The 17,705-nt window shown below is 37.2% G+C and overlaps 1 protein-coding gene across 1 annotated transcript; it reads right to left on the reverse strand.

Moving 5' to 3' along the window:
- Positions 1–3,046: 3,046 nt before the first annotated feature.
- LOC132564395 (uncharacterized) lies at positions 3,047–3,637 on the reverse strand. The gene has a single exon (XM_060229051.1). The coding sequence runs from the start codon at positions 3,635–3,637 to the stop codon at positions 3,047–3,049; it is 591 nt and encodes a 196-aa protein (XP_060085034.1).
- Positions 3,638–17,705: the final 14,068 nt, after the last annotated feature.

A 17,705-nucleotide genomic window follows, 5' to 3' on the forward strand; every position in this document is an offset into this window, starting at 1 on the left:
GAAACCAGTAACATCAGGCTAAGAGAAACCAGTAACATCAGGCTCAGAGAAACCAGTAACATCAGGCTCAGTGAAACCAGTAACATCAGGTCCTGAGAAATTAGTAACATCAGGCTCAGAGAAACCAGTAACATCAGGCTAAGAGAAACCAGTAACATCAGGCTCAGTGAAACCAGTAACATCAGGTCCTGAGAAACCAGTAACATCAGGCTCAGTGAAACCAGTAACATCAGGCTCAGAGAAACCAATAACATCAGGCTCATAGTAACCAGTAACATCAGGCTCAGAGAAACCAATAACATCAGGCTCAGAGTAACCAGTAACATCAGGCTCAGAGAAACCAGTAACATCAGGCTCAGAGTAACCAGTAACATCAGGCTCAGAGAAACCAGTAACATCAGGCTCAGAGTAACCAGTAACATCAGGTCCTGAGAAACCAGTACCATCAGGTCCTGAGAAACCAGTACCATCAGTCCCTGAGAAACCAGTAACATCAGGCTCAGAGAAACCAGTACCATCAGGCTCAGAGAAACCAGCAACAACAGGCTCAGAGAAACCAGTTACAACAGGCTCAGAGAAACAAGTAACATCAGGCTAAGAGAAACCAGTAACATCAGGCTCAGTGAAACCAGTAACATCAGGTCCTGAGAAATTAGTAACATCAGGCTCAGAGAAACCAGTAACATCAGGCTAAGAGAAACCAGTAACATCAGGTCCTGAGAAACCAGTAACATCAGGCTCAGAGAAACCAGTAACATCAGGCTCAGTGAAACCAGTAACATCAGGCTCAGAGAAACCAATAACATCAGGCTCATAGTAACCAGTAACATCAGGCTCAGAGAAACCAATAACATCAGGCTCAGAGTAACCAGTAACATCAGGCTCAGAGAAACCAGTAACATCAGGCTCAGAGAAACCAGTAACAACAGGCTCAGAGAAACCAGTACCATCAGGCTCAGAAAAACCAGTAACATCAGGTCCTGAGAAACCAGTACCATCAGGTCCTGAGAAACCAGTACCATCAGTCCCTGAGAAACCAGTAACATCAGGCTCAGAGAAACCAGTACCATCAGGCTCAGAGAAACCAGCAACAACAGGCTCAGAGAAACCAGTAACATCAGGCTCAGAGAAACCAGTACCATCAGGCTCAGAGAAACCAGCAACAACAGGCTCATAGAAACCAGTAACAACAGGCTCAGAGAAACCAGTAACAACAGGCTCGGAGAAACCAGTACCATCAGGTCCTGAGAAACCGGTAGCATCAGGCTCAGAGAAAACAGTAATATTACACTCACAGTAACATACAGTCACGAGAGATCAGTAACATTAGGCCATGAGAAACCAGTAACATTAGGCCATGAGAGGCCAGTAACATTAGGCCATGAGAGGCCAGTAACATTAGGCCATGAGAGACCAGTAACATTAGGCCATGAGAGGCCAGTAACATTAGGCCATGAGAGACCAGTAACATTAGGCCATGAGAGGCCAGTAACATTAGGCCATGAGAGGCCAGTAACATTAGGCCATGAGAGGCCAGTAACATTAGGCCATGAGAGGCCAGTAACATTAGGCCATGAGAGGCCAGTAACATTAGGCCATGAGAGGCCAGTAACATTAGGCCATGAGAGGCCAGTAAAATTAGGCCATGAGAGGCCAGTAACATTAGGCCATGAGAGACCAGTAACATAATTCCATGAGAGACCACTAACATTAGGCCTTGAGAATTCAGTACCAATAGACCACGACAGTCAAGGAGCATTATGCCATGACAGACCAGTGACATCAGAGGAGAGTGGTTAGCTAATCAAGAGATCCGACTATTATTAGACTATGAGAATCCAGTACCGATAAACTACGCGAGTCATGTAGCATTAGACTATGACCGTCAGTAAGCAATGAGAACTTAAAACTTCATTAACACTTTTGTTGTTAAAGAGAGCAACATATATTTCAACTGATTTCTGGTCGCGAAATTAAGATGACAATGCGTATTAACATTAAATGTACATAGTATAGTATAAGATTTATAAGACTTTCGTTTGCCTGTTTTTTTCCTATGGTGAAATCCTGTTGAAGCATACTCATTAAAGATGAATCTCTGGAATTACTGTAACGATACATACAAGGTGTGACTGTCATGTTTTTATCTAATGACAACCACAATTACCTAAATAGCTCATGTCACTACGCCGAGAAACAGACATTAAACATAACACAATTTATGACACTCTTTGATGTTCCTGAAGCTTGCTTGTCCTTTTTCTGTGTCAGAGTGGTTGAATATGACTTCAAATGCGTCTAGATGTTGCGCTATAAAATAACTTCAGGGAAAATATATAAGCTTATAATTATGATCAAAATTCCCCTCCAAATAGATCTTTTCGATTATGTTGGTAATCAGTGAATAATACACAGAGTATGATTCAAATGTATAATCAAACAAATAATTATCAAAACTATGCCAGCATTTCTTGCGTCTGATAATCGTTGACGATAACTAAAAATGCAAATGTTCGAGAAGAGTAGTCAGATGTCGAACTGACTAACAATTATGTCAGCTATGTGAAGATTTAGAAGAATGTTGTCAGCTCGTTATGGCTAATGCCCCTGTCAAAGCAAACCTTAAATGTCAGATATGAACAGGAGACGCAGACATGCTTTGTAGAAACAAATCATATTCAAGCAGGTCGTTTTTAACATGCAGCTTCTGTCGACTAACTACATCAGATGTTTTATTAATATGGGCAGATAAGAATGAATACATCCACAAACTAGAAATATATTAACCACGCCCTATCTTATTCTATAAAGTTCATATTTAATTAGTTATATGTTTGTTTGCGGAATGGACATGCTTTATATAAGTATCAACAAATGATTTTGTTGTTCAAACTGAAAAGTCCTACCTAGCTACAAAAGCCACGCTGCTCTGATATAATTCTCACAGGTGAGGTACTGGGCGTAAAATACAAGGCTTAGGTGTGCGGTATTTGGCGTGAAGTGCCGGACAATTGGTGACGGGCGTGAAGTTACGGTTGTGAGACGCCTAGGTGGAGTTGCCGGGCGTGTGGTGCCGGACGTGAGATGACCGGCTTAAGTTGTAATGCGTGAGGATCCGGGCGTGAGGTGCCTGACATGGAGTTTCGAACGTGAGGTTCCAGACGTGAAGTGCCGGGCATGAGGTGTCGGACACGAAGTTCCGGACGTGAGGTTCCAGACGTGAAGTGCCGGGCGTGAGGTGTCGGACACGAAGTTCCGGACGTGAGGTTCCAGACGTGAAGTGCCGGGCGTGAGGTGTCGGACACGAAGTTCCGCACGTGAGGTTCCAGACGTAAAGTGCCGGGCGTGAGGTGTCAGACACGAAGTTCCGGACGTGAAGTGCCGGGCGTGAGGTGTCGGACACGAAGTTCCGGACGTGAGGTTCCAGACGTGAAGTGCCGGGCGTGAGGTGTCGGACATGAAGTTCCGGACGTGAGGTCCAAGACGTGAAGTGCCGGGCGTGAGGTGTCGGACATGTAGTTCCGGACGTTACCGGGCGTGTGGTGCTGGGCGTGAGGTTGCGGACGTGAGATGCCGGACTTAAATTGCTATGCGTGAGGATCCGGGCATGAGGTGCCGGCCATGAAGTGCCGGGCATGTCGAGTGGTGACGGGCGTGAGCTTGTAGGACCCCTAGATAGAGTTGCATGGCGTGTGGTGCTGGGCGTGAAGTTGAGGACGTAATATGTCCGGCTTTAGTTGCCATGCATCAGGAGCCGGGCGTGAAGTGCCGACATGAAGTTACGGACGCAGGGTTCCAAACGTGAAGTGCCGAGCGTGAGATGTTTAAAACTCAGTTGCCGACGTGAGATGCATGGCGGGAGGTGCTGGGACACAGGTGCCGGGTGTGAGATACATGGGTATAGTTGCCGGACAAAGAGGTGCTTAGCGGGAGGCGCCGGGCGTGTGGTGCCGCTCGTGAGATACCTGGATTTACTTGCCGGACGTGATTTGCCGGGCATGGGAATGATAGAATAGCAGGTATCAATAAGAAGTAAAGATACGAAAGCTACCTAGATGGTGCAATGATATCACTAGTTATATGATGAGATTTACTGTAACCGTCAATAGAAGGACACATGTAACCGAGTAAAAACAGGGCAAATATTAGTATCTCCAATCCAGGGATGATGCCTTCAGATCAATCAGGTCATGTATACACTATCATAAAATCAAATTAGAGACGTTACTTGCCCAAATAGCTCGGCGTATGACTTCTTCAATCGTCACGATACCGGGAGAGGCGACTAATGTGTCACCCACTAAAATATTAACGGCTCGTCTGGGATTGCTCTTATTGAAACGCTTTATCATTCCCTGTCTTCCTCTAATCTCCTTATTATTTTTTTTCTTCATTTTGTTAAATACTTGATAGTGCCTATCTAGACTCTGTCAGTTACACTGAAATACACATTCATATTTTGTCCTTTAAGCAGGTGCTGTCCTTAATTAATTACAATAACGTGATACACGACAGGGAACGTGAAGCAAGTGCAATTAAGTACAACCTAACAGGATCCTGATATGACGCTGATTGTTAGGAGAATGTTCAAAAACCAACAAATGCACTTTGTATATACCTCGGATGAAAAAAGCGAAACTAAATGAAAAAATGAAATGAAATAAAAATGTACACTTTGATTGAAATTGTATCAGATAGATAGAATAGTTATCCAGTTCTATCATGCATACTATACTTGTTCACGTAACAAGCTTTGACAATTCTATCAAAAACGAAAAGATGTTTCAATGACGTCAAACAAAAACTCAGGTATAACATAGGTTATGAGTTCAAGGTGAAGCGGGCAACGCTTGACAAATCATATACACCTAGTTAGATTCAGGTGAGTAGGTAACCACAGGTAGCGAGATACTTAATTAGCATGATAAGATATAACTCTCATTAATTATAAAACCAGACATAATGTACTTATATAACATTGTAATAATTATAAACCAGACATAATGTATATGTATAACATTGTAATAATTATAAACCAGACATAATGTACTTATATAACATTGTAATAATTATAAAACCAGACATAATGTACATGTATAACATTGTAATAATTATAAAACCAGACATAATGTACATGTATAACATTGTAGTAATTATAAAACCAGATACAATGTACATGTATAACATTGTAATAATTATAAAACCAGACACAATGTACGTGTATAACATTGTAATAATTATAAAACCAGACACAATGTACGTGTATAACATTGTAATAATTATAAAACCAGATACAATGTACTTGTAAAGCATTATGATAATTATAAGACATGTTGTATTGTTGACAATATATGTTTATTTTTCTGCTATCGGATTAAGTCACAATCGTTGGTAACTTGGCTAGGATCTATAAGTCTGTCTTTAGAATACTTCCGTTGAAGGTGTTGATAAGATGTACCTTTTGTGACAATTTTAAACACTTGATGTCTCGTTTCCGATTGTTTATGATAATATGATATTAGAATGTATATTTACAGTATTCCACTCTCTTTATTAGATACATTAAACTACAGTGCAAGTACACTTCCCCGTCTACATTATAACATTTAATTTCTGTAAATAGATTCCAACATGTCGGGCCCCTAGCATTACCGACAAGGTATAGTTGTCAGAAGTTGTTAAAATCATGAAGTCCGTTCGTATTTTACTCAAAATTTTAATGGAAGGTACTATTTTCTTGTATGTTTGAAGATAATGACCTTTTACAAACTTTCATTATCTTTTTGTAATATTTGTAAATCAAATGAAGACGTTGTGCTCTCACTTTCTTTACAAATTACAAACTTTCTGAATCTTGCTTTATCAAAACTAGCATAGAGTTGGTATAGATACTTCCCGTGGGATAAAACACAAGCAATATTCATTCGCATACTTTCCCCGTGTTTTGTTGTATCATTGCATTTATATAAATACAGGTATACTATTAAAATATTTTCCTTTGCTGTTTTATGGTATTCACAGAAAACATCCGTGGCATTTCAAAGACTTTTTCACAACATTTTTGAAGGGAAAAAAAGAAACACATAATTTACACGCTTTTGTTTTCAATTTCTGTCTTGAAATTCGAAGGATATGTAGACCCTGAGAGGAAGCCGGTACCACTACAATATTTGAAGTCCGGATAAAATGCGGCAATGTGCCCGGTAATTATAGTGAACTAAATCTTATCGACCTGTCTCGTGTTTTGTGTTAGCTTCCTATGTTGTTAATCAATTCCGGTAAATATCTGGAAATAAATTCCGGACAGATTCGGCTTTAATCATTAGATCATGCTTACGTAGAAACATGTGCGACTTTCAAATGTCAAAACAAACATATGCATTACTTCAACTAGAAATTTAGGTCCAGTAATGCATAAAAATCACCTGTGTATGGTTTAGTTGAAACAGTTGTTAAAGTGATACTATTAACCAATTAAAGAATCACTCAAGTCTGAGATTTTGAAAGTATTTTCCTATCGGGTGTTCTTGTCTTACCTAATTGTTCATACTGACTATTGGCCAATACCTAAAATACATTCAATGTAAACCCAAAACCTTCACCAATCCCAAAAATTCAAGGTGTTAGCAGACTTGTTCCTTTTAATGTAGGTTCTTACGGACTTTTTAAAGAGGAGCAATAGAAAGCCAAAATTAAAATGCGACTATGTGGATTTTTTTCTTTCATGTTTTATCATCTTATCATCAAGATTTTGTAAACATAAGGATATGGCAACCCAGTAAGATAATGAAACCCAAATGAAGTAAATGAAGGATATTTAAAAATAATAATGATACAATTCCAATTTGTTGTAATTAACATAATTTTTGTGTTGGTATATTGATTAGGATGTCATTCAATAACTTCATTACATATCGGTCAGCATGTTTTCGTTACTTCAACATGAATCGCCCCTACAACATCGAATGAGAACACGATATAATAGCTACTCTCCAACTTTTCTCGTTCATTTCACGGATCTTTGAAATCGGATTTAACAATAAAAATTTCATACAGTTTATATTATATATTTTTTAGAGTGAGTAAATAACTTGACCGATAACAAAAACAAACAAACAAATAACAATAACAATCCTGTTTATCTACATTATTCTGTCCAGCTACATAGACAAAAAGTACTTTCAGTATCTCTTATCAATATACTTCACTTCCAAATCCAATATTACGCAGAGGAAACACAAGTGAATGCCATCTTTCAGTATAAATCTAGAGTGAGAAACAGTGGAGTAAAAACAATGAATTAAACTGCATCAATGATGCTGGGGACCTTAAAGTTACAACCTAGGAGGCGACCGTGTAAAATTCAATGATCGAGAAAAAAACTAAAAATCTAGATGTGAAGTTATAACGTGTCTACTTGTGAATAGAATAAGATGTGGAATATTTATCTAGATGTTTATCTACCCGCTCTCCTCTGTATTAACAAACGTTAAATCTAACTGGGCAATCTTATAACCTTACAAAACCATTCGTGAAGAAAATGGTACAGTATCGTCACTCTGAGGCGACCTTTTGCTGTCCGACCGACTAAATGTTGACCCATTGAAAAAAAAAACGACGTGTGGGTTTCCCATTAAACCCGCCTTGTACAAATATTAGTGTCAGCAACTTTATCGTGATTGATGTAGGTATCAGTTATAGGTTAAGTGTACAGTGGACTTCAAGCCTGTGTAATCATTCTACTGATACCTATATCAATCACACTTCACCTAGGTCTGGTTACCATTAATATCAACAATTAAAAAACGTATCCTCATGAGCTGTCATTTTCATGTTGAATTACAGATATTTTATTATCATACTATGTATATCCTAGCACTTGGATAATACTTTGGTTTTATTGTTTTCGGAATTTCGGTATTTGTCCTTTTCCCCCCAAGAAGTGGGTTGTACTAGCTAATCTAACTGTAAGCGCCCCTCCCCCACGTATATGTATTTGATACAAGCTGGCAGACGTACAACAACCGTACAACCATGACCTACTAATGATGATATAAACTTGCCAGAAAATTAAGCAGTTGTTTGGTAAACTGATTTAAATGTGTATTTTCTCTTTTCCTTTTCGGTTTGAATTTTTTTATCTCCAAGTTTGATTTGATTTCACTTTTTTATGTACGTTGCATCCTTTCAAAAAAAACAACAACTCATTACAACTATAGCCTTTATCTAACTTGGATTGACCTGGGTTACCCTTACTGGTGTTGTCGATGAAGCATCAAACGTTTACTCTTACGGAACACCTGGACATTTTCTTCCTGTATCTATAAATACAATGTCAAAATTTTGCTCTCGTTTCATCAATTGAGATTGATTTTCGTAAACAGAATCTGATTAAGGTTCTGTTAACGACCAACATATTGCTAGCGATTAATCCAGAGCCTTGAAATTAATTACGACCAATACATAGCCGTTCTTGATACAAACATTTAAACTTTTTTAAAAGAAACTTAGAAATGAAAGCAGGACCGATCTGCAATGTGAAATAAGCAGGAGGCTTTGTCTTTCACACGCATTTAACATCTTCTGAAGTCCTGAGAGTTCCATTGTTTTTATCGATGCTATCGCGATCTCCAATACATTTATCCTTCGCCATGCTGTAAGCCTGATCGCCTGATTAAACCTCTAAATATATAATATTGGAGTCCTTATCAGAGTCGATCCAAAACAATACTAACACAGCCTTTCGGACTCCTAATGATATATGCCAAAGATGACATTGTTTTCATAAAAACGGACAGTAAATCGGTGACTAGGTTGACACTTGTACTAATATTTCACAACAATGTAAACATCATCCGCTCTATCCTGTTTTAACGTTCAACCAGACCACCCATTTTTGTGCCAGCAAAATTACAAACATTTCGACAACGTTATTTCGTATCAGCATAGAATGGAATGCACACGACATGTTGAAAGAACTCTGAAAGAACTATCGGTGTTGCTTATGATTGCAATATTGCAATAAGACAATCATTAAGTTGATTTGATATAAAGCAATTGTCTAGTGGTAATTAAGTTTTCTAGCTGGCAAGAAAACACAAAGATTGTTTACACAATAAATGGACTTGATAGTATGTGGATTGTAAAGAGTCCAAAATATTTCTTGACCAATCTTCAAACATATTTTTTTATTTGAGATATTTTCACACTGTGTAACGCCATACCCATTTCAAACTGATATAACTCTTGTTACGAGAGTTGTCTTCTCCAAGAAAGGGGGTACAAATATTTTTGTTACCGTTGCTGTAGGAGATTTAGAGGATTCGCGAAGACAGACGAACAACTTATTTCTGATATGCATTACACCGACTCATAATGGTACCACATTTATATCCATCTTAAAGAAGAGTTGGTTCCACGTGCTTGTTAGCTCGCTGTCGTTATAATAAGACCAAGTGAAGAGTCATTCCAATGTGTTCAGGTCCGGTTTGTTCAGTGTGATTACAATATAAAGCGCCGATCGGTTGCCGTATCATTCGTAGATACTATCCACCTAAAATCATAGTTGTTGTGAATAGGCCAGAGAACAAATGTCAGTTAGCATAATACATTTATCATTTGTTTTAATCCGTCTATTCGAGAAAATTCTTGTTTGTGAATTTAAAAACATTCCCTGTAGTCTTACTTCCGTTTTGATCCTGACTACTTTTTTATTGATGAACATTTGTTACCTATACGCTGAAGACGACCAAGAGTATTTTCAACGATGAATGTTTACAATAGGCCTCTATTGTTATTGAAATAGACTCCCGTTCGTCCAGCGAGTTAACGCTGAGACGCTGTTCACAGAAACACTATGTTTAGTTAACGATAATTGGCCTAACTTATCTTGAATGATGTTTTGCTTCAGAAAATTTTCAACAAACTAAGCTACGAAACAGCTGTTAATGATAATTATCTAAACGTTATAAGATTGATCTGATCAACGGTTTAGAAGTATTAAATAATGACTGGTATTATTTTTCTTGTACTTTTTCAGAAGTGTCTGTGTGTTTGTTTGTTTGTTTGTTTGTTTTTTGCTTTGGTACATACTTTGCCCTAGTTTTATCAAATTTGAAAATGAATTAAGATTCTGCTGATATCGTTTTTATTTCATATGTTAATTTTATTTTATATCTTTGTCTCATTTTTAATTATTATTATTTTCATATCGTTTAAATGAAATCAACGATTTAAGATGTATCTTTATCAAATTGATATCTTTATTCTTATACAAAAAGGACTAATTCGAAATAAGGCTGAAGCTGTACTATGTTGCTTGCACAAACCTTCATTGTAATCGGACATGTTTGATAATACGGAAAGATGATCAGACTGCAGTCAATCGGGGCAAACATCTGATATTGACATTTACCTTTCAACAGTGGCCAAGTATGATCAACAGTCAGCGGTCACTTTTCCATAAGAATACGTACTTTAGTTATTGGCCACGTGTTTATCATGTAAGCGGGTGGTTTCAGCGCGTGTCGCTCAGAGTTTATAATACAACATACTGATGCCACGTGAGATGTTCGAGGCATGAAAGTTACAGACCATGCGGAAGATTTCGCTTTGTTTACTGGCACACACAATGATAAACATGTAAGTCATGCATTAATTATCAATAGATAATTATGTATTACTTATGTATACATCGTTGCTCTGTGATTATGTCTCTAAGTCTATTATTTCAATAATCTGAATTGGTACGGTTGTAACACCCAGATTGAGGGAAAGTACGTCAGGGGTTTGCACTCATGTACAATAAAAGAAAGACAAATTAGAAAAAAAGTTCTTCCGGCTCATATTCTACCAGCTATACATTTGTTATTTACAAGTATCACACTGGAATTCATCTGATATACATTTCTGGTATGACAGTGATGTTCATCCGATGAAATAGCTAATGTCACAATCATATCCTTTATATGTTATTTAAAAAAATATTCTTCCCAATGTCAAAATAATATCAGAATGTTAATTGCAAATATCAATATGATAGTCGACCAGGAGTTTGTCATTAATTTGTTTCCGACAAACTGATTTATACACCCATTAGGTAGTGGTCAGTGTATCATGTATGACCCTTCCTTGACCAGCGTGCTTGATGTCAACCCTAGCACATATTTGTCTGACACATTTTAAAATGCTGGATAATGCTTTAAACCTTGTAAGTGTTTACTTGGTACATTATACACGTTTATCGTGAAGGATTTATCGGTGTTTTCTTCACCAAAACAAAACTTTAACAAAATAGCATTTAAGTTCAACTTATAGGATTTCAGATGAAAACAAAAAAAATGTGTATAGAAAAAAAAGATGCATAAGAAAATTACTGTACAAAAGAAAAGAAGAACAAGACAAGGCGAGATTTAATATTATGAAAAGACTTTAACCCTGATAGAGCGTCAGATTTGACCACCCCGCTAGTATCGAGGAACACATGCTACAGAGTACCAACGTATGTGTTTTCCAACTTGATGTTATTTCAACCTGTTGTTATATTGGTGAATACAAAGGACATATCTAAGCAATACTAGGTAAATCTCTCTTTCTATTTGGCTTTAGAAAAACAAATGACAGAAATTCATCTTTGTAGCTTATTAAACAATGTAGCTATATAGCTCTCATCGTACATATACTCATAGTAATCTCATTGGAATATATTTTACTCCTTTGTGTGATGGTAGCTAGCTTGCCTGGTGGTTCCATTGCTGTTAAACTTTGTTCTCATCTGACAACGTGAAATTACTAAGGTCGACATGGTAATAATCACGTGACGGGCTCGTTAATGAAGCAGAAGACGCTAATTAATTGGAACACTTGGTCTTACTTTCCTTGTACGTTTTTTATGTATATACAAGTGAATAGTTCACGTGATGATATTTTGTCCTCATTTTATTGAACTTTTGTTTGAACTCAGGTCCTATTGACATGTCAGTATTTTCATTAATGGTTTTCGTAATAATGGTAGGAATCAAGATTTATTGACATTTCCTCATTCAACGTAACATGAAATTTATCGAACGAAATGCTGGCGTTATATCAGGTCATTGAATCGAATTATATAACATAAACTGACGAGAATAACGGGATAAATTGACTGTGACCGAGATGACATACTAAACATTGCACGAGATATCATCTATATGGACTGTCAGTAATTTTTCGAGGGGTTCAAAGAGAAAGCTTTTTGACAAGGGAACATCATCATAGTGTTTTAATCCGAGATGATTGCTGCAGTACATATCCACAATAATAAATTTTCGTTCAAGAAACAAAGATTGCGTTTGAAGCACGGTTCAGGGCGAAGTTCAGGAAAGATACAATTTAGTCATATAACGAATAAAACCAGATTATACAATTGTAATGTTTAGGGTCTAAATCCTGAAATCTAGGGAGTTGGAAAGAAATGACAAAACCAGCTGACAATAACTATGTTTAATGTATATTATTGTTGTTGTGATATATTTCATTGTGCGCAGTATTTGTTAAGGATATTGTATATGACATTGTCTCTAAGTGTATCGAGAATTTTACCACCAAAACAAACAAGTAAAGGTCACGACTTCCAGGGGTAATCCAACATGATTGAGAAGTATTCGTCATAATGGATCATTATTGATGCTTTTGTCGGATCTCCATCGTCCAATACTTTTTCTACTAGTGGAGACTGCAAACAAGAGAGCCTGGGGCTCCTGATATACATGTAAGTCCAGACAGTCTCTTCCGGCAATACAATGAATCTTGATACATAGACATGATTAATATCCCCAACAATTTGACAACAACCACAGGCCAAGCACTTGTTGACCATGCCCGTAACCTTCACCTTGGCGCTGACTCTTCAGAGCCATGGACCCTTGATAACAACACTCTATATACAGTCTATTCAAATGTCCATACCAGCATTTTGAACCTGTCAGGAATGAAGTGATGGACGCTTTTGGTTCTGTACATTTATTCTTAAAAGCAAGGTTTTACAGATTGAAAATAGATTCATCTGATATACAAATGTATTTATGGGAAAAATCAGATGGATTACTTTTGCTTGGCATGGTAATTAGTAAGAAACTGGTTTTATAATGGCCACAAGATCACCATAGTTACGAAATGTCGACAGAATCTTAAACTAAACACATAGAAAGGACAAAAGATGATAAAATTTGGCATCACACAGAGAACCCTGAAAAAAGGCAAGGGCAACATCAGATGTCCCGAAGGTTTCTACTTCATCGACGACACACGTCTAATGATATCATCGTCAGCCCAAGCCGCACAATAACGACAATTAGCGAGGGCAAACAGGCGAAGATTATCATTCTGTCGAGGCGACAAAACGAAACAAAGGAATTGCAGAATTCAGGCACCATAGAAATTTGTTATTCAGTTTTGTGCGTTTTACAAACTCTATTTCACTTATTGCTTAACCAACGTGTTACATAACAGTGAGAGCAGTGTTTAAACTTCTGAAAATAAATTAGCCTAATTCAAATCATCGATTATGTATTCAAATATGTATTACTCATTCAGAAAGTGTAGAGACGGCAGTTTCTAGCTTAACGCGTACAGAAACAATTGTAAATTTCATCTACAGATTTGAAATTTAGATGCGTTTGTCTTGTGGGAATGATTTTGTTATGAGGCCGTCATGTATCGCTGCTATAGTGCATTGACCTCACAAGACGGAAACCTAATTTACACTCCATCTCAGTGTGTAATATAGACCTGGTGCAATACCAAAATGTAAGTGGGGAAGATGTAGGTTGTTACGATGAATCCCTCTATATGTGTAATAAAGACATATCTACATACTGAAGGAATTTATTAAATAACCAGTAATAACACAATTTTTTAAGTAATCCGACTTTTTATGAAGAAAACAAGAAATTATCTCCCCTTTATCACAACGAGGTGTGATTGTACCTTTAATCACGTTAACAAGAGGCGATTTCACCGTCCATCATATTAACATGAGGCAATCACACCCTTTTATCAAGAAAGACGAGACAATCTCACCCTTTTCTCAAGTTAACACTTGGCGATCTCATCTTTTATCAGGTAAAGACGAGGCGATCTCACCTTTTACGTGTTAACACGAGGCAATCTCACCTTTTATGAAGACAATACGAGGCAATCTCACCTTTTATGAAGACAATACGAGGCAATATCACTATTTTCCACTAAAATAATCTAATTTGACAAATAAATAAAATAAACCATCTTCACTTATCTGCTTGGTGTTCCCAATATGATTTTTACGGTCGATTGCAGTCGGAGATGGCCTTTTCCTATTAATCATGAAAATATTGAGTTTGAATGTGTTATTCGCCTTTGTTTATGCTGTGGGGTTTTTTCACGATAAGTGCATATGGTGTCTCTACATCCGTAGGAAATTGTTAGGCGATCGTTCTCTTTTGGTCGAGAGCCGAGCACCAAATGTGATTATTTGCTTCATTTCAGGGTTTTAACACACATATACAAGTACAACGCCATCGATATGACAACGCTTTCCAACAACAGGTATGAAATATCATTCTAGGTGTTGATAAATATCCCGACCTACGTCACAAAGACAATCTCTTCTGTCAGACGGCTCTCTGGAATTTTAAATACCTCTATAAATCATTGTGTATACAAATGCCGGAAGTCACTGCAACCTTGAAAAATAACACAAGAGACATTGAGAATCATCTTTTGCATTTACTCGGCGTAATGTTTATTATTGTTTGTCAGAGTGTTTTATGTAGTTCTCATGATTTTACGATACAAAAAGGACTTACCGAGCCCCTAACTCTGATAACCTTCAGTAGGATCCCGTTGACAGTACAGATGGCGCTACAGTGTATTGCATGATAGCATTGGAATACGGTGTGGTTGAATTTTATTTTATTTTTATTTTATAACACGAACAATATTATTTATCTATGGTGTTCGTTTTCATCAGAAAAGTTCTGTATGTACACGTTTAAAAGCACAAGAAAACATATCAACATAATCATGATACAAACTCATATTGATGGAAACTTGGGCAAATATGAACACAAAATGACTATCACGTGGACACCTGAAAAGTACAAGGTGTTATACAAAGAAAGCACAGGTGAATAGCATATTCAATTAAAACATATTTTTAATTAGAGATAATAGAGCGAAACAATTATTTAAACTGCATAAAATTATACAACTGTTTGTTTCGCTCTTCTATGACTCGTTAGTGATGCTAATAGACTGGGCGACTGAGGATAGAAAAAGCGTTCCGGAAGAGTAAACTTCTTCGGCTTTATTGACGATGCCCGCCATGTCTTTTTCAGATGGAAGATACTGCCGGTGGAGTTAAATCCCCAAGGTTTGCCGTAAAGTCAATGTTTTAAATGTCTTCTGTCGCCTCCAAGGTTTAAAATGTCATGCCCTTAGCATCAATGGAGAGTCATAGAAGGACGAAACAGCTGTATATCAATGGCTTCAGGTCTCCACGGAGTCATCCTTACAAAGAAAGAGAGTGAATGTTTACATCTGTTTTAATTTCTTATGGAAGGCACACTCGTTAATGTTTCCAATCTTATCTTTATCCATTTTAAATGAAATAAATGTTTTTGTTTACATTGTTCTGTAGTGATTAGTTTCTGTAACTGTGGCGATATAATTGGTACAGGTGGGCGATTTATAACAGAGTCGTCAATTAGAACGGAATCAATGGTAGAGATGATAATGAAATTAATGTTTAAGGTTAAACAATTGTCGTTAAACGATGCAATCGCCAGGTTTTTGTTTTTCTTTGTTTTTTTTTCTTTGTTTTATTTTGATTATAAAGCAACTAATTGTAAATGAAGTGATGTGGCAGTGCAACGTGATAACCGAATTGTTTGTTTGTGAAAAGTTTTGTCTTCCAACATCACAAGGTTTATGGTGAGCCTTACGAGAGACTGAAAATTGAAGAATTCACAAGATCCTCCACAACCTTTGGTGTTAAGGATCGAAGTTGATTCGATATTAATTACAATTTTCGTGAAAATATCGATAACCCACAGGCTAACTCACAGCACAGGTTTACAGAGATGCAGGGTGATGAGAATTAGAGGAAAGTTTTACGATCGCTATTGTGACCTTATTGAGAATGTTTTGTTTATATTTTGTCGTAGTTCTTTTGAATTTGAGTTTGGAAAATTATCCTGCTTTGACATGTTGCTATTTTCTTGTTGCTTTTATCAATCATTTGAGTTGCCAGTGGAAACCTTTGCATTTGACCCGATAGTTCAACTTCTAGGCAAAACTTAAGAATGTACACGGAAAAAAACATCTTATTCAGCCGTTGCTTCCTACAGGAAAACAATGTTATTTCAATGCAGTGAGGACCACCTTGATTGATCACGACTAAAATTGATTATCATTGGATGGTCCGTACATGGACGAAGTTTTATTTTTTCATCAAATTAAAAAATTCCTGTGTTTCATTTGCGAAAATTTGATAAGCAAACAATCAACTTCGTACACAGTTGAAAGTTGTCAGACATTAGTTTCTTGTCGTGTCGATGGAATCTAAGAAAATGTCTAAAACCTTTATCTGTCAAGATAAACTACGATTACATGTAATTCAGCTAAATTTCAATTACTTTTTATTTTTTCAATCAAACATAAAAATGACGTATTTTCCTACTGACATAGTGTTATGTATGTTGTATATATGATATACTGACACAGTTCTCGTTTACTGTGTCATCACATTTAAATTAACAACTAGAATATATGACATACAAGAGTTTCAACACCAGTACATGTCAACACTGTCAGATATCTATATAATCCCAGTTTACTAAAGTTTAGCGACGCACTGCATTCCGTCATAACTTTATCTTTTTGCGAAATAATATGAACCAAGAAGCAATATTAATATCCAAATCCATATTCTAGGTACAGTAGGTCAATCCGGAGGTTAAAGGGACATGGTTATCATATGTAAGTATGTCACATGTTGTAACCAAGGTGAATTATTTTAGCGTCCTTGACCAATATTCTACACAGGACAAGGCTAAGGATTTCAGCCTTGCGACGTGTAGATATATTGTCCGTCTGTTGAATTAATTCAGATACACTCTCGCTGACATTGTTGAACACACGCGAAAAATGTCCCCCCCTACCCTAGACAGGTTTATCCTCTATGTTAAGACAATATGTTCCTACCCTAGATAGGTACATCCTCTATGTTAAGACAATATGTTCCTACCCTAGACAGGTACATCCTCTATGATAAGGCAATATGTTCCTACCCTAGACAGGTTTATCCTCTGTGTTAAGATAATATGTTCCTAACCTAGACAGGAATATCCTCTATGTTAAGACAATATGTTCCTACCCTAGACAGGTACATCCTCTATGATAAGACAAAATGTTCCTACCCTAGACAGGAATATCTTGTATGTTCTAAGGCTAGGACAGGAGTACCTCTCTTTTATAACTATGACGTCACGTCATAAATACAACGCATTGGGGTAACAGCAAAAACAAAGAAGGCAAGAAAGGGAGGAGGAGGGATCTAAAGGTTCATTTCCTTAGTGGAGAGATAGGGGGTCACAACATTCAGGAAAAGGTTTCTCATCAAGCCTCGTGTTTGTTAGCTTAATTATCTTTCCCCTTTCCCCCTATTTCACCCTCAAGCCAGTGAAAGA

Source organism: Ylistrum balloti, unplaced genomic scaffold (genome assembly GCF_031769215.1).
Source record: "Ylistrum balloti isolate Yb309-2 unplaced genomic scaffold, AGI_CSIRO_Ybal_v1 Utg369680, whole genome shotgun sequence".
Classification (NCBI taxonomy): domain Eukaryota; kingdom Metazoa; phylum Mollusca; class Bivalvia; order Pectinida; family Pectinidae; genus Ylistrum; species Ylistrum balloti.